This window comes from Labrus bergylta, chromosome 18 (assembly GCF_963930695.1).
Source record: "Labrus bergylta chromosome 18, fLabBer1.1, whole genome shotgun sequence".
In the NCBI taxonomy this organism is placed as follows: domain Eukaryota; kingdom Metazoa; phylum Chordata; class Actinopteri; order Labriformes; family Labridae; genus Labrus; species Labrus bergylta.
The window spans coordinates 9,861,451-9,882,130 of record NC_089212.1 but is presented as its reverse complement, the minus strand read 5'-3'; the positions used below and the strand labels follow the sequence as shown (position 1 = coordinate 9,882,130).

Sequence of the window (20,680 nt, the reverse complement as noted above, 5' to 3'; positions counted from 1 at the left end):
GTCATTTGTGATTTAAATGAGATTTTTTTTAAACTAAAACTTGGTAATGCTCTGTTGGTGGGTGAAGAAAATAAAGATTAGTATTTAACAGAAATGTTGATTGGAAGTCGTGTAATAAAACCAAATGTGTTGAGCTCACAAGCATCAGCTAATTAAACCTAAATGTCCTTCACTATAAAATCCTTGATAGTTTAATGTGATATATTTGATAGACATTTTTAGTATTCAAGAAAAACCAAAGCAGAGGTCAATATAATTTAAAGAAATATAATTTTTAAATGAAACGCACAGACCCAAAAGTCAACTTTATTGTCAATTTCAAAACATGCCAGAGTGGAATCGAAATTGCGTTTGTCTCCGTCCCATGGTGCAATACAACCAAAATAAGGTAAAATAGATCAAATAAAATGAGGTAAAATAAGATAAATAATATTTACAGTAATAAATTCTAAATTGTGCAAAAGGTACAAAACAAAATGGTAAATAACGGAACAAGACTACAATCTACATTGGAGTTGTTTTTTTAATTAATTTATTTCTTGATTTAATGCAGAATATCTTTGTAGGACTACACAGATTTAGCCTACTCTTTGTTGTAAAGCAGCTTTCAGACATCCTCATTCTGCCTCCTCCCAATCAGGAGACTCCCTCCTCAAGCCCCTCCCACATTTTACATGTTTGCGCTTCTGATGACGTCACAGCATTAAATATTCCCGTTGCTTCTCTCAGCCCTTCTTGACATCACTACTCTACCAGCATAAAGAGCTTCAGAGTCCAGTAATGTGGATGTAACTTAGCTAGAGTTAGGATATAAATCGTATCCAGCACTCACCGTAGCCTCCTTGTCCGCTGGGCTGAAACACACTTTTTTTTTTTCTTCTTGCTGCCAGCACCAGGTCCTCCTTAGGGGAGAGAGGGGGGAAAAGCGCCTACTGGGCTTCAGTGCGGGAAAAAAAAAAAGAGTGGTGGAGAAGAGGATCAAGCTGAGTCCGGGCGTGGTGGACAGAAGAAAAAACTAACCTTTGTTTGCAAAACTTTACATTTTAGCAGCAAGTATGTCGCTGTCGGTGCCGCAGAACGGTGTGAAGGCGGATAATGAGCCCGTTATCGAGCTGTTCGTGAAGGTAAGACCTCAGAGAAAACCGCATTGCAAAAGTTTTTCATGTTGACTTACTGAACTACTAAACATTTTAGTACACATTTGGGAATGAAATGTCATATTAAGCATCCTCGAAATGAATTAAGGTTAGTTTCTTTTTCTCTAGCTCCATTGTTAAGGCTCACGTTGTCGATAAACTCGCCGGGTTGTCTGTATTTGATACATAGAGGATTTTCTTCCAACTTGAGAAAATAAAGATTCATTTTTATTTTTTTTAAAACGCTCATGGCTCCTGTGGCCATGTGGAGCCTGCAGTGTCACAAGAAGGGCGGATACAGTGTTGAGGGAAGAGGAGACTGCCATGCTTCCTGCGTTAACAAAAGCTCGGTAACGTAATTGTGGTCCTCAGCAGCAGATTCATCACTATATCATTTGCCCACTTCTTACACTTGCCTTTTCACGTGTGTCAAGATTGATTAAAAAAAAAAAAAAAAAAGTACAGCACCGAAACCTGCTTGATTTTGTTGGGAGTGGATTCATTTCATTCAATTCAACCCATAATTGGATGCTGTGATAGATTTTTCAGTTAAGTTTTGGGTTCCCTCCCTTGTGTTCCCCCAGGCTGAGGTCAAATATACCTGAAAGAGTTGTGTGGTTCTGCAATTTTTTCAATTTAATTTAAAATACACTGGAATAGAATTGAGGGATAGTAACATACAGTATGTTTAGTCATCTGTTGTTGGAGGGGTTATTCGATATAACCGGTGGTGTGGCTTTCTGAATGCACCATTTCCTTTTGAGATACTGTGATTGATGAGGTAGCTTGATGAATGGACCTCAGATCAGGTCTCTTCATGGATTTTAAGACCATTGAACTACATGATTTCCTAAAACTGTAATCATGCGTCATATTGTCCATGCTTCAGCAGTGACGATGGGGAAGGTGGAGGGTTGTGAATGGCTGTTTTCCATTCTTCAGCCTGCTCTGCTTCAGGGCGGGAAAATGGCTGAAAGGAGTAAAAGGGGGGGGGGGGCGTTGAGCTGGGAGGGAGCAATGGGGTCCTCATTCGACTGGGAGAGGGTGTGTACCATGTTGTCACTGAGCAGTACAGCGAGCACTTGGCGGAAAAACCTTGACAAATCCTGCATGTAAGAGTTGTAGTGAGCTTAATTAAAGAGGGGATTATATTCAGCTCTGCTTTGTTTAGGCTACATCTATTGAAATCTTGAAAATGTTATATTGTGTATCATGTTCACTTCTTAGGCTGCCGTTCAAACTCAGGCCTATAAAAGTTGTACTCATTTGCTGGTAATTAAGGGTGACTTTTATGTTGTGGATAAAAGAACTTCTCTCCTATATTTGAGAGAAAAACTTCTCTCCTACATTTGGTTTCTGTCTACTTCTGAAAGGGAAGACACTTTATCAAGGTCTGGATGGAGCTAAGGAACAGGCCCCCTGATTGTAGAGGCCCAATAGATGGAAACAAACTGTGCAGCACCATTTCTCTTAACAACCTCTCACAGCCTGCTGGAGAGGTTACATCATTCCCTGGCCAGGAAGGTTAACACATGTGGCCAGCTCTTCCTCTTTCGCCCCTCCCTCCTCAGACTGTCTGTATAGCCCGTTGTTTACCAACCAGACATTTCTTCCATTGTGAGTTTTCCCTTGTGCATGCATGATAGGCTAACAACCTGCAAGGCTATATGTTCTGTGCCAGTGCCTGACATGACTTGTCTACATCTATTATTGATGCCGTTGTTCTCACTATGCCGTATTTAACACAGCCATGTGAGACAATGGAAGACACACAGGTTGCTATAGACACACTTCTGCAAGCCAGGCCTCTGGGAAGAGCTGATAACAAACTGTGTGTGCTCTCCGCACACAACAGTGTGAGATCTGTTAGGGCTCTGCCACATATCAAAGCAGACTAATTGTGCTCCTAGAACACGAGTTTCCACAGTGTTTGGATGTTCAGACTGAGCAGTGTTTACCCGTTTAGAGTAGCTGACTGTCCCAGGTCAGAGATTATTTGATGATTATGCAACTTTGTGTTTTTGTTGTCACATTATGTGGGAAGTTGGAACCTCGGTCATCTTTAAGGGGCGTGGACTTCAAGTTTGTCATTGCCATCTTTTTATTGCTGTCAGTTGCAAATTAAAATGCTATGATGGCTTAGTAATAGTGAGAATGGACCCTTGAACTCATCTCAGTACAGTAGATTAGATAGTGTTTTGCTGATATGAGTGGTAGTCTGTGTGCTGTACAGGGTGATAAGATGCATCCACCCATATCTGTTTAAATTTGCACTAACATGAAGGATATGGCTAGAGTGTAAATGTGAAACTGGAAATCTTCCATATTTATGTGATTGGATAGTTGGGAAGTTCTTAATTCTGTCATGAAAAAAATAATTTAAAAAAGTGCAGCTGCATATGAAGTAATGTTTTTGTAATAGCGTAGGTTATATTTTGATATTTTTGTATGTATACATACATACATATATATATATTAATTGTGCTTTATTATCCAACATAATTGCGTTTGTTAATAAAAGCCTTAGACCCCGTGTCCACCAAGTGTTTTTTCAGGGCAGAAAAGCGTGGGCTGTGTGCTCGGGCAGTGCGCCTTTCTGGAAAGTTTCAAGATTTTCTACTTGAGCGGCCGCGCGAAAATGGCAGAGCGCCCGGAAGAAAAGATGCTGGGCGCTGTGCTTTTTCTACAGATGGCCGCTTTCTGCTTGCGAACGCTCACTACCCATTGAAAAACCCCAGCTCCAGCATCAACATGTCCGATGTGTCCTTGGTCAAGACAAACCCTGAATTGTAGGTGTGACAGGCGGTGTAAAAGCGCTTTGAGTAGTGCGAACACGCTAATACAAGCTCAAACATTTACCATGATGTTCTTGACAACCCAGCCCTATTGTAAAGTATCTGAAATATTTCCTCTTATTAACTGAGGTCCTTCAATTCCTTTCTATTGTTTCCAGCACTGTTTGATTGAATTGGAGAAAGCTGCTCTGCCTCTAACATCTCTCAGGTGATAAACCAGTGAGTCATCCACTACCAGAGTGTGTCCTGACTGTATGCTGTTAAATAGAATACACATGAGTCAAGAAGAAACACAGACGTGCTGGCTTTATCTCTACTTGTATAGGCCTCTTTTAACTGCAAGTGTGCCAAGGTTGCACTATTGGTTATGGAGCCTTCTGCCACCGCCAGACGTCCATGACTCTGTCAGCAGCAACAGAAGTGTTCTTAAATCTGGTTGGCATTGGAACTCGTCTATGTTTGTGTGTGTCCTTAGGGACAGTCCCATGGGAACCGTGGCAACCGAAGCTTTGGGCATGCCAGAGACATGCTAACAAAGAACACCTCTGTAGGGATGATCACATGCATTGTCAGACAACCCTGTAGAAACAGTCAATGATCAACACAATGAAATGTCCCTGAAGGTTTAACTCTTGTTCCTCTGGACATGAGAAAATATATTCCATTTCATGTGCTCCCTACAAAAGGTTTATTAGAAAGCTGCACATTTCATATTGTGCTGTCAGCGTCAACATGTGACTTATGCCTTGTGATTTGCTGTTTTATGAAACACAATGACCTTGTTCAACAGTCCAGGCAATGCTGCTTCATGAATTTACATGCATGGTTGAAGATCACTCTCAACCAGTAAAGTTGATCCAAAGGTTAACCCATGTGGATGGTGGTAATCAAGCTCTTAACTTGCATTCATTTCAAGTGGATTTTGCGTGTTTCTTTTTATTCTAAATTTGATCATGTTTCTCCCTCATGGGTCATATCCCAGACAATTAGGTACTGCCTTTTCATAGAAAAATCAATGGGGCAGTTTATGTTTCCCGATCATACAGCAATGCTGCAGTCAGCATCACGAGTTAGGGAACAATAATTAATGGGATGTTGCTGTTGCAGAGTGCTCTACTGTTGCTGGGAGATGTTTTTATCACTGCACAGTGAATTTGCTTTTCAGCACCTTTCCTGACCCTGCTTCTTCATCGTTAATGTCTGGTTGACTGGCCTCATCGACCTGGCGGAGTGTAATGCACCAAATTGGAGAGGGTTTTTTTCTGTCTTTTTATTTTAATGGGACAGTGTTTAAAGACGTTCTTATGTTTGTGTCTGTAGAATATAACCTGACTGTGTATTTGTGCTGTATGAAATCATGTTTTTAACAATGTATCTCCAAGTAAAGCCTTGTTCATTGTAGCACATGGAGGAAAAGCTTCCCTCATTAGTGCTGCCCAGACAGGAAGCTACTTACTGATGAGATATTTCTCCTCTGTGCTCAAGAACAGGGTGTTGGGCCTACCTCAGGTCAGAGACTTTAAAGAACTGATTCCTAGTTCATGGGTCTGTGTATTTTTTTACTTTTCAACTCTAAACGCTATCCACATTATGTCATCAACTTTAACCCACCAGATCAGAATACAGAGGAATACAAGCCCATTGCTCCTCCTCTGCCTCTCTGTTACATCACCTTCCCTGTCAGAAGAGCTGTGTGACCCCTTAACGGAGGAGAATATGCCCTGCTTGCTACACATGTAACTCAACCTTTCTCAACATGATCCAGTCTACTTGTGTTTCATGAGCTATGTTCTGCACAGCAGATAAGTGTATGGAGTGCTATGGAGAATAGGATGACGAAGCGTTTTTCCTGACTCATGATCATCCTCCTTTCAAGACGAACAGGGGACCATAAGTGTCCTAGATCACAATCCAGGCTTTATTCATCTTTAAAGAATGATTGAGCCCTTCAAATTTAAGTCAGGAGAATGAGAAGTGGAAAGATGATCATTTATCGTACATTTATGACTGGAATATTTGTATTATTTACGTGTATCAAAATTGTGATCATTACAACTTTAGCCAAAATTCATTGAAAAAAATTGGTTTGATCTGCCACTTGAAGTTATTCCATGTTAAAATGAAATGTTAGACTTGTCTATTCTTGTATAATACTTACAAGTTTATACTCATACCAACTTATTGGCTTGTGTCGTGTGAATAATCCTAATGTTTTTTCGGTGATTTCTATGATTTGAAAGAATAAGGAAGCATGTCTCTGAATGGCTCAGAATCTGCTGGGGCCTGAACAGATATGGAATTTTTGGAGCTGATACTGCTATCGATATTGGGGAGACAAAAAATCCAGTACCGATATATCGGCCAATATCTTTCTTATGTCTATGTTCGATCTGTAGAGAAAGATTGAGATAGTTATATACATTTATTGCGTTGATTCCTCAAATGCGGTTACCAAACGCTCAAGGCAAAGATATATAAAATGAAGAAAAGATGGTCACTCAACTGGAGAGTAACAGTGCTTGTACGTGCATCACTGCTTGACAGTCTGGAGGGTGATGATGCGTGTTGTAATCCATATCGCACACTCGGCTCTTGACGGCCAGAAGGGGACTGCTGGTGTAATTCAATGATACAAATGAAACACTATTTGACAGGTCAATAAATCTAGTAATATCAGCGCATATCTGTGATAAAATTAGCCGATACCTATAGGTACTGGACATGCAAATATCAGCTGATATTATTGGCTGGCCGATTAATAGATCGGGCTCTAGAACCTACAGGTTAAAGCCATTAGCAAGCAAAGAGTGGCGAGAGAGAGACACACACACTGTCTGCTCAGTATTACTGATGAGGCTGTCATTTGTGTGGCCATCGTGCAAGAATTTGCTGCCATGCATATTTGTCATATATGTTGTGATAGCATGCCGGCATTGTGTTGGTGCCAAAGGCTGGGTCACACAGCTGTTAAGTTGAAACATTTGTCCAGAGGGAATTGCTGCAGGGGGTCCGTTGAGTTGAAAATAAATATTTTTCAACCCCAGTTTAGATATTTTTGATACTTTAATAGAGAAGTGGAGTATACCAGTTTTGTATTTCCTATGCAAATGTGAGGGAAATACAGAAGTGACAGTGTCTATGAGCGTGTTGGTGGGTGGAGAGTTAGAGCTGCGGCCGACTTTAGTATGTGGCTCATAGTTTGTGTTGGACACTTTGAAACAACAGTCAGTGCAAAGGGTGACTGTTGGTTCATGCTGAGCTCCCACATGACTGTCTGCTTATTTTCTCCATCACTTTGGATCTGCATTATTCACCACCATACAGCCGTCGTGTCCCATTTTTAGAAACCTAAACTAAGTAAGTGTAAAAATAATTTTTTACACTTAAGCTAAACATTTAAACAAAGTTGAATTTGCTGACTCTTTGGCTTTATCATGGTAATACAGTTAGCCTCTTTTTAGGCTTCATTCTCCAACTTTCCACAGAAACAGGAGACTTTTAGACAGCCCTCATGGGCTCCAACACAGTAGGCCTCTGTCTGGCTGGAAGTCCTGAAGTTTCCACAGAGTGATGTCAGCGTGAGTCAGAGCCACACCAGGGATGTGATGGCATTTCCATGTTCCGGCAAAATCGGTCTCCTCTGTACACTCATCTGTCTGAGGCTGGTCAAGTCAAGACTCATTTCTAATTACCCACCCAGTGTAGTGCTCATTCAAACATGCGGCCAAACTTAATGACTGAAATCTAATCTGTTGTGTACTGAAAGCTGGCATTAGATACGCGGTTGACTTTACACTCTTATTCACAAATTATTTATTTGTACTGTGTGTTTTTTTGCATGTTTTTGACTTGAAGCTGCTTGAATATTTGAGAAATGTTACTCATTTAGTTTAATATAAATCAGGCTCTGGAAGTTGTCAAACATCTAGTAGCCTTATTCCGGAGGCTTGAAATACTAAATAATTGACTTGTTTGGCATGTTAACAGTGATAATATATCAGCAGTGTGAATCGTCAGTGGCCTGTAAAGGCTTTTCACATCATACTTGGAAAACTCAGGGTTTTATGTCTAAGAACAGAGGTTAGAAACTGTCTCAGCCACTTCCCCCCCAGCTGTAGAGCTGCTGTGTGTCAGCCTCTGACCAGCCTTTGCAGCAGGACATAATGGCAGTATATGTTCCAGCAACCTTAGTCCCCCCGCCCTCAACCTGACTCACTCCAGCAAAGTCAACTAAGTTTTATAGTGAGCCATTCAGCTGTGAGTTGAACTGCTTGGTGTGGTCACAGTCCTGACCCCATCCCAGTCTGAGTACTTGTCCAGCTAACAGGGAGTGGCGTTGCTTCGAGGTTTCCATGGCTGCCCAATCTCAAACGGACATTCCTGCTGTGTGTCAGAGTAGGAGGAGGAAAGCTGCTCAATTTATCGTCAGTTCCTTATTCGGTCAAAGTGTGTCTTGAACTTGCTGTGCAGCCCACCCAATTTAGAAAATCAAGTGTGTTGGGGAGGGTAGAATGGGCCTCTATGTTGCTAAAAATAGACTGTGAGCTGAGACTGAGAGGACCATGCCCTGCCTGAACAGGATATATTGTCTTAATGCTGACAACTGTAACTGTAAACTCACATCACCCGGCAACAAAGTGTCTTGGATACTGATGAGGGCTGTAAGTCTTTGTAAAAAAAAATAATAATTGGGGAAAATTGCCCAGTGAGCTTGATGAGACTTTTAATGAATTGCTCCCTGATTTTTATATGCCTGCTAGTAACATTTTAATAGGAATGGACCTGTGAAGAGGTTTACCTTTTTGTTCTTGTTAAAAGTGCACATACCTTTAACTGAGAACATGGTCACAATTTGTTATATCTATAAAGTTAAGGCCTAGAACCGCTGTCATTACTCCTGAAATGTGTAATTTTGGTCGTTCCATCACTGTCTGATGAGGGATGATAAGGGAAGTGATATAGATCCATGAACTGTGTGTTGAGTAGAGAAAAGGTTTTAGACATCGCTGCTCCTTTGCTGACTGAGGTCTCATTGTACTGCTGCGGGGCCATGCTGTCCTGGACACCGCCTCGTAGATAACATCCGACTTGGGCATGATTCACACCCTCCACAGCAGCTGTGTGTGTTTGGCATTAAACAAACAGGCATGAGTTGACTCATGGTCAATCCAATGAGCCTAAATAAAGCTCGAGAGTCTGTCAGCAGTAGTCAGCTGTTGCTACTTCCGTGTCCCCGACGTTATTGAAGCTGCTTCACATTTGGGGAAACTAATTCTGCATGTTTTGACCGTTATAGACTTAATAAAGTTGATATTTATACTACAAGTGTTGCTGGAGGGTTTTGACCTCTTCAAGCCTTTCACTCTAAAGGCACCTTTTGTAGTTGGTGAAGTTGTGCCAGAACACCCTACTCTACTTCTTCATGTTGTGACCTTCTGAAACATGTGAGCTGTTTCAGACAGAGGAGGCACAAACTGGGCACGGCTAAGCATTGCTGAGAACGGTGTTGGTGTTAGGAACCAAATTGCTGGTTTACTTCTTGGAAAATGTCTTTTTCAACTGCCATGCCTTACCTTATAAGGGTCCACAATCATTTCTTGCTTGCCTGGTGGGATTTTATTGGTGTGTTTTTTTTTTCTCTTCCCCAGTGCAAACTGGTATCGGCCCAGAAACTCTACAAACAAAAAGCACTTTGTGTTGTTGTAGCTGTATAGAAGGTTTTCCAGAAGCCCTTTTGTGAATGTCACACCATAATAGCACTTTGGAAAGCATTAACAGGGTGGAGGACGACAACGTTTGGAGGGTTGACCTAAACCTTTCAAACTAGCTTTATGGCAGTGGCTTCATATACAGATCCAGTTTAAAGGGGGTTATATGTTCTGAGTTTGCCAACATTAGATTTGCACAGTATATAAAGTCATAATGACACACTTTCTGTATATTTTATACAAATGTCTTGTGGCTCAATTGGTAGGGTCGTACTTCGATTCCCAGCTGAGCAGCATGTCTGAAGTGTCCCTTGGCAAGACACCCGCATTGCTCCCACTGCCTCGGTGATGGTGTATGAATAGATTAGTGTTGTACTTAACTCTCTGATGTAAGTGATGTAAGTGAATTGTAACATTGTAAAAAAAAAAAAGAATTGACAGCAATGTATCACTTTATTGTTGGGTGGTTCCTCCGGATTACCTACTGAAATGTAGGACATCAATTTCTTATACGCCACAAGCAGCAGCAACACAACTTCAACAGCATCGTCATGAAACTAAACAAAGTGCCCTCCTTGGTGGATGGAGTTACAGAGTTACAGGACATTTCTGAAATAGTTTCTTCCCTCCTCCCCAAATGCCCAACCCCCCAGTAACTCCAGAGAGGGGCCCAGGATAAGGGAGGAGGGATAAAGGAAGAAGAAGAAGAAGAATCAAGCAGCATGCCTGGCAGCACACAGCCTACCACTTAAAGCATCTATTACCACTTGTTGTTGTCCCACTACCTGAAGTGCCCAATTCACTCCTGTTTCCTGTATATGAATATCTGTAGCGGTCCGTCTCTTTTCGCAGCAGATCTGGGCTGTCAGTGCTTTTGGCAGTGCAGGAGTCAGGAGTCTGCTGCAGACTCCAGTGTGCAGCGCCAAGACTCTGGGAACAGATTGAGAGAGAAAGAAGAGTGTGAAATGTCTTTCTCAGCTGCTGCTGCTGCTGTGCACTTGAGACCCAGAACTCAAATTAAAGCAGCTTGTTGTGGAGAACAGAAAACACCTTTTTTTTTTGATTTAGAAATGTTATAGCTTCATGTGGTTTATATTTTCCTTTGTACAAAAATAGTTCATTTCAGACAGTTTACCTGTGTATTGGTAAATCCCTGGCTGCGCAATTAATCGTTAATAAAATCTCAATCTCGAGTGATGCATACATTTGATCTCATTTCTAAATGATTGTGACTCACTTGCTCTTATTTCCCTTCGCTTTCAGATCAATTCAAGTGTTCTCTTGTCTGCTTCACAACTATCCCAGTTGCTTTATCAGCCACATTGACACAGCGTAAAGCAAAAGATACTTTGAATTCATTAATCAGGCCACCGACTAGCCTATGATTCTGCCATTCAACTTTCCAGCATTTAAGAAGCAGAGATAAATCCTAAGATTCCCCGCCAGCGTCAAAGTAATCTTTTGTTATTGCATTGATTGAGAGCCCCCTGGTGGCGGAATCTACATACTGTGCCTTTAAGTGTTCTAAAATGAGAAAGGTGAAGAGATGTTTTTTTAGGAGACTTTAAAGTTAAACTCCCACTTATTATTATTGTTTGTGTCTGTTAGACGGCGCGTGTTTTTATTTTGAGTGCAAAAAATTGTTTTCGTTGAAAAAATAAGAATCGCATCAGAGATTCATGACCTCAATACACAGGATGAAAATCGGGATTCACATTTTAGCTAGAATCATGAAGTCTAAGCCCCTTAATGCTTCACACTGGTGCTTTCCATGTCATATGTGACTGGTCATTGCCATGGGAACTGTTGCTGTGCTTCATTACCCCCCCCCCCCCCCCTTCTTGAAACACAACTGAATGGTTCTCTGTAGGTGAAGCACTGTGGGGAAAATTGACTTATCATCCCACTGAGGTCCTTCTGATCCTCTCTGAATCGGCTAATGCTAGTCTAGTCTAGTGATGGCCGTTATACCAGCAACATTTCTTTAGCAAAACTTTAATTTAGAAATTAATCATGTAAGGTGAAATGGGGACTTTCATTAGCTGAACAAAAGTGGTTTTCTAATCCACGCTTTCAGATATTGAATTGAGAGAGGGAAGAGGGAGAGGGAGAGGACAGGCTCAGTACAATGGGAGCCAGCAGGCAGATCAAACAGAGCCATCCCACTGGGCGTCACACAGAGGACAACAGCAGCCAGGCTGTACGCACCAGCGAGGAGCTTTTAGGCGGGCTGAACACTCGAGAACAAAGTCCACTATTGAAGACGGTTCACAACCTGCATCTCTGATACTGCACAGATCTGGAAGACAGTTGTTGAGCTGATTCGATCATTAATTCGATTTTTTGTTTTTTGTAATGCACAACTCATTAGAAATCTGTCAGCAATGTACATAACAGAGACTGTGTGGGGACAAATATGAAGTAATTTAAACTGACACAGAGGCAATAACTGCAGTTTAATGGAAAAGAGTGACTGATGAAAGAGAAGGCTGACTAAACACTGAACAGTTTTTAGGCATTTAACCGAGGCCTTTCAACAGTAAAACACTGAATGAAGAGGGACATTCCAGTGGCACGATACTTCAATGTCCTAATGCCTGCCCTTGTGAATAGATGAATAAGGTGTATTCTTTTATGGCCTGCCTTTCTCGGAGAATGGCTTACCTCAACAGACCTCACACAGAGCTATGATGTTCATGTTGTAATGTACAGTATGTATGGTGACATCTTTTAAGAAGGAAAATAACACCTGTTAACATAACAAAGTTCCGGCATCACTGTGACTTTGTAGTCCGTAACAACTTGCCATTCGTGTCCCAGTGTGTGAGTTCACATTCAGCTTTGCAGAACGCCGAAAAAGAAAGGCGAGAGGCACAGTGTGTGTGCACACAGTGGGAGCTCCACACACACAAATACGTGCTGCTACACCAAGGATTTGCCCATGTAGGGTTCAATGTAAAAGTACAAAGGCTGATTTCATTAAGATACTGCACAAAGCTAAGTTTATGAAATGAAATGCTTATTCTGGCTTCTGATGTAGACTCCAAACCATATTTGTCCTCTGCTGCACCTTCTGCAAACCATAAAAGGCTGTGAGTTGAAGGATAATTCAGAGTTGGATAAAGAGAGTGCGTGACAGAGATGAATTGTTGTAGGGAGGACATGAGATATCTGACAGTTGGCAGCATCCTCCCAGTGCCTTTCTCTTTAAAACTGTGTGTGTAAAATCCAGCTGCCATTCCTTTTTCTTACCCTTTTGCAGACGGACCTGACTGCTCTGTTAATATTTCATTTCATAATTAAACTTGTGGTTACATTTTTTTTCTAAGCATGTTCATGTTCTGGCTCTAAACACTGAGCATGAAGTTGTAGAAGCACACCAAATGTATTGATCCCATCACTGCTGCTACCATTCAGTCTTGTGTTTGTGAATTGTAGCAAAAGAGAAAACAAGAGGCTGACTTACTCTGAATCCCTCTAGAGGTCTCCTCTTACTCTTAGACAGCAGCTCTACACTGTTATGGAGGGAAAGTGTGCTGAAGTACTTAAAACAAGGAGATTTGCTCCTTTCCTTCCTACTTAAGTCATTTAGGGAGGGGAATACCGTAATGTGTATCAATGAATCATAGTCTCTTGGCCCTCTGTGACTGGCTGCAGTAAAATGCTCTAGGCCATAAATTGTGCAACAGAGATGTGATCTTTTTTTTCCTTTTAACTCTCCTCTAGTGACCAAGAGCGATCAGTGGAATAGACCTGTTTCATAATGTTGAGATCTTTGTCTTCTTGTGTTTAACGCTTGTAATCATTTAATGTGAGACGGTCCCACCCTGTGCTTAATGCTTACGGGTATCTTAAGATGTGAACAGGTGCCATTTGTGCACTCAGTCTTCAGGAATGGCGCCTAGTGCCGTACACTTCTGATAGCTAATCTGTGTCTCTTCTAACTCACTATCTGTCTGTTTATTTAAGGCGGGAAGTGATGGTGAGAGCATCGGGAACTGCCCCTTCTCCCAGAGGCTCTTCATGATCCTGTGGCTCAAAGGAGTCGTCTTCAACGTCACCACAGTGGACCTCAAGAGGTGGGTCCAACTCCCATTTCCTCTCCCTTCCTTCTCTCCTTATCTCTTTTCCCTTTTCTCCATATCCTTCTCTTCTTGAGCTCCTTTCATTGGCTGCTGATCCAGATGCAAAAAAAAAAAAAATCCTTTGGAAGATTGCTAGATCTTGAGTGTTTCTGCGAAGGCCTCTGTACAGCTTTGATCCAGCATCACCTCAGACATGCTCACTGACTCTTCACTGCTCATTTGGTTTTCCCATGACCCGTTCCCAGGCTAGGGAAGGTTGGAGTAAGCTGAACTTTCATATTCTGGAGAGGCTATTTAAGGTTCTTCACTCCACTTACTTCCTGCCTAGATTTTGGTAGGGAACATGTTATTTCAATCCTAGCATCAAAACAAAACTGTGATCCTCTGCAATTTGAAGTGCAATTTTATTTTCCAGCTGGAAGAAAACAAGCGTTCACATGTGGATACCAGAAGCTCTGTACCAAACCCAATATGTTTCTATGCGTATGATTCATCTAAATACCCCCTACATGTTTTTCTTTTCCAACTTGGACTTATGCAGGACGTGCAAGTGCCAGATTATTTTCAGGCATGGTCAGATGTCTCTGGTTTATATGGTTTACTTCGTTGTGTGTGACCCAGAGCTTGAAGATCTCCAGCTGGAACCTTCTCCTCTGGGATATGCAGACGGATAGACTCGGTCAATACTGTGCTCAGAAAGATGGCGCTGTCTATTTGAATAGAGATTTTTTGCTTGGAAATGATTGAGGGTGTAGTTTGGAGTTTATTTGCATGTAGTTTGCCTGGCAGAGGGAGTGTTACATAAAACAAAGCTTGCTGATATCCTGTAAAAGGCAATGAAGGATGTCCGCCTACTTGACTGTGTCTGTTTACCCCTTGGTGCTCAAACAATCCTTTGTTCAACTTGAGTGACTACTTGGTGCTTTAGACTATGAGTTTTCTATTCTATAAAGGCTTGGTTTGCCATGTTTATGGTTCTGTTATGGTCATATTTAAATGGAAGAGCAGTGCATGTTGCTGTGTCTGTTAAAGGATGTCACATGACACTGCTATAAGTCGATGTGTTTTAAACACTGAGTCTCTCTTGGTTCAGGGCCATTGTGTTATTATTTATTTCTTCATTAAAAGCCTGTTATTCTCAAGGCAACATATTATCCACTCCTCAGTGATATCATTGGGTGAGGGTGCCACTTCCCCTTTGCATGCCGGAGAGATTAAGTCACTTCCCCTTTATTTGTGCCCTTAGATGGCTTGTCCCAGAATTCAGCGATCAGTGTTGACATTGTCAAGCTGGACTGTTTAAGAGTCTTGTTAACAGTTGTTGATGCTAGCAGCATTAGATCAAAGTTGATTCACAGTGTCTGCTGGTTAACACCAATAAATACGGCTCCAGCAGTCAAGGAGACACTGCTGTGTTATGGGATTTAACAGTCTGGATTCTGCAGATTTCACAAGTCAGTTGTGTTCACACAAATCAGTCAACACATGCTCATTTTTGTTTTTGTGTCAGTGGCATCTGCCTGCCAGAGACATCTGTGCTGGTTGGAAGACTGCATGGAGAAAGGGACACACACACACACACACACACACACACACACACACACACACACACACACACACACACACACACACACACACACACACACACACACACACACACACACACACACACACACACACGCTCATGGAGACAGACCAAACACACACACATGGTTAAAGATAGATCACTGTGCAGCTATTGTACAAGAGAAAAAGTGCTTTACAGTGCAGTAGGCTGTCAGAGAGCCCAAGAGCCTCTTAAACACTTGAATCTGCTTGAACTGTCTGAAGTGAATGTATTACTCATATACTTAGGAATCTTCTTTTATAGTACTTTCATATCATTCTTAATACGGGGTTGAACTGCGGTTTTATTTAGATAGATCTTATAAAAAAAGTTTAAGTTGGTGATATGGCTTAGTCACTTCAGTCACTAAAGTTGCTGTACTTCTCTTTCAGGAAGCCTGCTGACCTCCAGAACCTGGCCCCAGGCACACACCCGCCCTTTGTCACTTTCAACGGGGAGGTCAAAACTGATGTCAACAAGATCGAGGAGTTCCTTGAAGATGTCCTCTGCCCACCCAAGTTAGTGCTCCTAACCCCTGCAGCAAAGCTATCAGCACAATGTTAGCTTCTAAAAGCTCTATTTGAATTGAATGATGGGCAGCAGCATTGTATGGATTTATTTTGAAAATAAAAGTTAAACTGCGTGTTTGCTATTTTGAAAAATTACCATTAAAAAAAAATCCCTCAAAATCAACAATATGTCCGTCTGCAAGAAGGAAAAAAAAATGATGTACTTAATTTTTTAAGGGAAATAATTGTTTTGATCAGCGCTGTGATGTACACGAATACATTAAAGTATAGCATTCAACAGGGCAAGTAGTGCATTTGTTGATTTAATGACAGTGAGGATAATATAGAGACTACCAAGTTAGCTTAACTTTTTGGTGTATACATATTAGGGGTGGGAATCCCCCATGATACAATATTATCACGAGACACGATACGATTCTATTGTGATTTTTTTTTTTTTACATTTTGCGATATGCTGAGAATTGCGATACACTATATTGTGATACGATACTATAGCTTTTTAACTGCATATTATATCCACTACACTAAACTAAATCAAGAAGGGTTTTGTCAAATAAGATACAATTCTCAGTCTGTTCAGTCTAATCAAACTATAACATAAATTCTTAACAACGCAGCTTGTTCAGAAAGAATTGTGCAGCCCCTTCAGCAGTTACAATATCATATTGAAAATATGGATTCTTGGCTGCCATGAGACAATATAATATTGCCCCCCAAAATATTGCGATACTATACTGTATAATTTTTTTATCCCACCTCTAATACATATGTCATGTGTTAAACTGTATGTGTGTTTCCCTGCAGATTTATCAAGCTTGGTGCAAGACACCCAGAGTCAAACACAGCTGGTATGGACATCTTTGCCAAGTTTTCAGCTTATATTAAAAACTCAAAACCAGATGGAAATGAAGGTAAGTTACGTCTTTCTGTCTGTCATACACACGCATGCATGCACTCACACACACAAACACCCAGGTTATCAGCAAGAATACCCTTTAAGGTGTTTAAGGGAGAGTTCTCTAGTTGCTACGTGACATTGGGAGTGAAGGCCCTGATTGGTGCATTACAGCCTTTACTGCAGAATGCAGAGCTTTTGTTTCCCGTCTCACCTGGTGGAGTTCTCTGAAGCAACAAAGCAGCTAAACCAGATAATAAACTAGTACTCAGGCTCTCTTCCTTATGGATTTTGAATCTAGCCTTGGTTCTATAAAGGTCATGTCATACATGACATACATTTACAAATATGTAGTCTATTGTCTCACTGATTCTGTTGCATTCTTGATAAAACGATGTTTTGAATTATTTCCCTAGAATGATATTCATGGTATTTAACAGATATCCAGATTTTGTTTTAGTTGGCTCTTCTCCTCCCTGGGAAAATATTGAACCATGGTGAGCTTGATGTGAAAGCCGAGGCTGTGTCAATAGAGTCTGAGGCTGATTCGGATGGTTTCGATGATAAGTGCTCTCCAAAGGAACAGTAGAAATCTATTATGCGACTACCAAATCAAGCATGAAGCACATTCATGTCATATTTCTCCACAATAGAAGGAATAGTTAATGAATAGTTGGAAAGATTGTAAGGATAATGTACTACACCTGTAAAGTCCATTGACATTAGTCGTTGGTAATGAGCTTCTCAAAGATGGTTTTCATTAAGGTAGCAGGGCATTATATTTCACTTTCACTTTTATGGTTTGTGATTGAGTTTTCATGTGTTCATAAAATGTCTGTTTCCTGTGTGCATAATGGTCAAAAGTAGTTTGCTTTTGATGAAATGCTGCCCCCATGTGGTTGATCAGCATATAAGTGTAGCAGCTTGAAAAGGGAAGCCTCTGGAACAGCTACTGTCTGTAAACAGTTTAAAGTTGATTGTGTGCCCATGCTGGATATTGAATTGACCCTACATTAAAACCGTTGTGCTGTTTTAATAACTCTTGTCTCTCTTTGCAGCTCTTGAGCGCGGCCTTCTGAAGACACTGCAGAAGCTGGACGAGTATCTTCGCTCACCACTGCCCGATGAGATCGACCACAACAGCATCGAGGACATCAAGGTCTCCACTCGTAACTTCTTGGACGGTGATGAAATGACTCTGGCTGACTGTAACCTGCTGCCCAAGTTGCATATAGTCAAGGTGAGCAAAATACATGGATGTCGTTTTGGTAACAGTAATATTGATAGAACAGGGAACATTTTTTTTAATCAACCAAACTAACAAAGCTCTCTGATTAACTTGATTAAATTATCTTTTTTTTCAATAGTTGGCTTTAAACATTACTCCAATATCAAAATCTTTGTACAATTATTTTCTGTTGATGAACTTAATTAATACAATTTTAATGATTTCAGTTTTGTAGTAGTTGTCTGTTTGATAAATACATAGTATGCTGTGTTACATTAAATAATAAAAGGCTGTTGGAGGGGGACAGTGTTTTTTTAGGATGGTCCTTTTGTTTCTGTTTGAAGTGATCTTTTACATATTAATGACCTTTTATCTTTTAAAAAGGTATTTTTTTTCTTGCAGAGTTGTTTTAATTTCATATCGCAACTTTTCCCCTCTTTTAAAAAGCCTAATCACAATTATTATGTCCCTCACTATAGTTCTAATTGTGAGAGAAGTAAAATACTACCCAGAACTTAAGGCAATAATGACTTACTGGAAAATGACTGAATAATCGGATGTGTTTTGAGATGTTACTGTGCCAACATAATGTTTGTATAATTCTTTATTCAAAGTTGTATTTTCCTGTTTAATGATCTTTGTTAGATTAGATATGTCATAAAGTAAGGTAATGAAGCAACAGCATAAGACCCCGTGTCCACCCATTTATTTATTTTTTTTGGAGTGCCAGCATCTTTCTTCTATTGTTTTCAAAGAGTATAGTGCGTTTGCCACAGCAGGTGGCTGCCCAGACAAAAAGCACAGCACCCAGTGTGTTTTTCCAAGTCCTCCGCTTTTTTATTGCGCGGCTTTTTTATTGCGCTTCGATTTGAAGATCTTTTATCTTTTTAGAAAGGAGCTGTTGAAGTCACCAAAGAATGTTGTCATAGAGACGCTTTTCATCTTAGTGCACAAACGCTTCATGCCAGTGCTCCCGAGCGCACGGCCAGCTCTTTCCAACACTAGGTGGACATGGGGCCTCAGCAGCATTACAGTGCTTTATAAAGGTTAAATGTAGTATCTATTTTGTTGGTGCTCTGAGTTTCTAACAGTTCATAGCTTAGTTGGGTAGACATATAACTTCTACTTCCTTCCTCCAGGTGGTGGCCAAGAAGTACAGAGGCTTTGACATCCCCAAAGAGATGACTGCCATTTGGAAGTACCTGAACAACGCCTACACACGAGAGGAGTTCACCAACACTTGCCCCAGTGACAAAGAAATTGAGATAGCTTACGGTGACGTAGCCAAGAGGCTGGTCAAATAAGCTTTTCTGCCCCCCCCCCCCCCCTCCCCCCCGCCCTGTAACCTCCACCTCTACACAACCCTACACCTCCCCCTCCCTGCACCGGGACTGACATGCTCATCCATGAGAAAGAAACATTTCTGGACTGTTTTTTCCTTCTCTCTTCATCTAGAGCAAACCCAAACACATGAACCCTTGCCAGCTTTTTTTTTTTCTCCCATTCCCACACAAAGACCTTTTTAGTTGATTCAGCACTGGTCAACTTTGTTTCTCTTTCTTTGTTAATTGCTTTTGTTTGTTTTTATTTTGTGAGGTGACAAATAAGCACCCATCCGTGTATCAGAGCTTATCAATGTTGGGAGCTACGTCAGACACACTCCCTGATAAGTGACCTTCAAGCTGACCTTTTGTCTGCATGCAGGCAGAAGGTCACACAATGTTGTTGTTTATTTTCTGTTCATTATTGAAATAGCTCTTTCTAGAATTGCTATAAAACAAACACTGAGACGCTTTTTTTTTCCTGTCTTGACTTAATTAGAGGCATCATAAACAGTGTTGACGCTTCAGTGTTTTAGGCTTCAGGTCTAAGAAGAAGCTGAAGTGAATCCAAAGTGGTTGAGGTATCAAATGAGAGATGCTTTGCTTTGTTTCTAAGCTGTTTAGAATAAATCTAAATAAGTGTAACTGCAGGACAAGCTACCTGGTTTAATGCTACGATTTTCCTCATTCTCTCAACTTAAAAAAAGGTCTTGTAGCTTAGCTCAGTAGAAATGTAGGAAATGTTCTTTATTGGCTGCATAAGTAACTCAGGAATAATCTAACCTGAGGTCTATGATATATTCAACAGTATGTAGCTAACGAATCCTCAAGCTTATGAAGATGCGCGTACATATTTTAATCACCACATTGCCATACAAAGTGTTCATAAAGACACTAAGACATTGAGTGAAAGGCTTGCTGATTCTTTCTTCTCTTATGACGCATGAAGGAAAGTGTTCACTCAGACATGCTGACTGTAGCGGTAGTTTGGATTACACCTTGTGGATCAAAAAGAGGCAATTTATTCTGGTCTCACTGTGGATAGAATAAGTCTGACTATGTAAACCAACAACAAAAGATACCACATGTTCTCACTGTAATCGTCTCCATAGCATACAGAATGAAGGGCACTAATGTGCAACCAGGCACCAGGCATGGCGACTCTAAAGATATTTATGAAAAAACTGTTCCAAAGGAGTACCATTGAGATATATATACAAGGTCCAATTCAGTATGTATCTTGATTTCTAAGTTAGTGAATGTATGTTAGGAAACGGTAGCTCCAAAAGTGCTTTAGTGCAGATAAAGCACAACCTGTTTTTGATTTCTGCAGATTGTCATGCTTTTCCACGTTTGTTATCAAACAAATTTGATA

General features: G+C 40.9%; 1 protein-coding gene across 1 annotated transcript; it reads left to right on the top strand.

The window, feature by feature from the left end:
* The first annotated feature begins 723 nt into the window (after window positions 1-723).
* clic4 (chloride intracellular channel 4) lies at window positions 724-19,777 on the top strand. The gene is made up of 6 exons (XM_020645033.3): window positions 724-1,124; window positions 13,609-13,718; window positions 15,723-15,848; window positions 16,665-16,771; window positions 17,814-17,995; window positions 19,123-19,777. The coding sequence occupies exons 1-6, from the start codon at window positions 1,056-1,058 to the stop codon at window positions 19,285-19,287; spliced, it is 759 nt and encodes a 252-aa protein (XP_020500689.1). The 5' UTR covers window positions 724-1,055; the 3' UTR covers window positions 19,288-19,777.
* The last annotated feature ends 903 nt before the right edge of the window (window positions 19,778-20,680 follow it).

Excerpts from the sequence above, each read along its gene's own strand:
- clic4 (XM_020645033.3), top strand. The coding sequence starts at position 1,056 with ATGTCGCTGTCGGTGCCGCAGAACGGTGTGAAGGCGGATAATGAGCCC. Across the intron at positions 13,719-15,722 it reads ACCACAGTGGACCTCAAGAG|GAAGCCTGCTGACCTCCAGA; the intron begins GTGGGTCCAACT and ends CTTCTCTTTCAG. Across the intron at positions 17,996-19,122 it reads CCAAGTTGCATATAGTCAAG|GTGGTGGCCAAGAAGTACAG; the intron begins GTGAGCAAAATA and ends TCCTTCCTCCAG.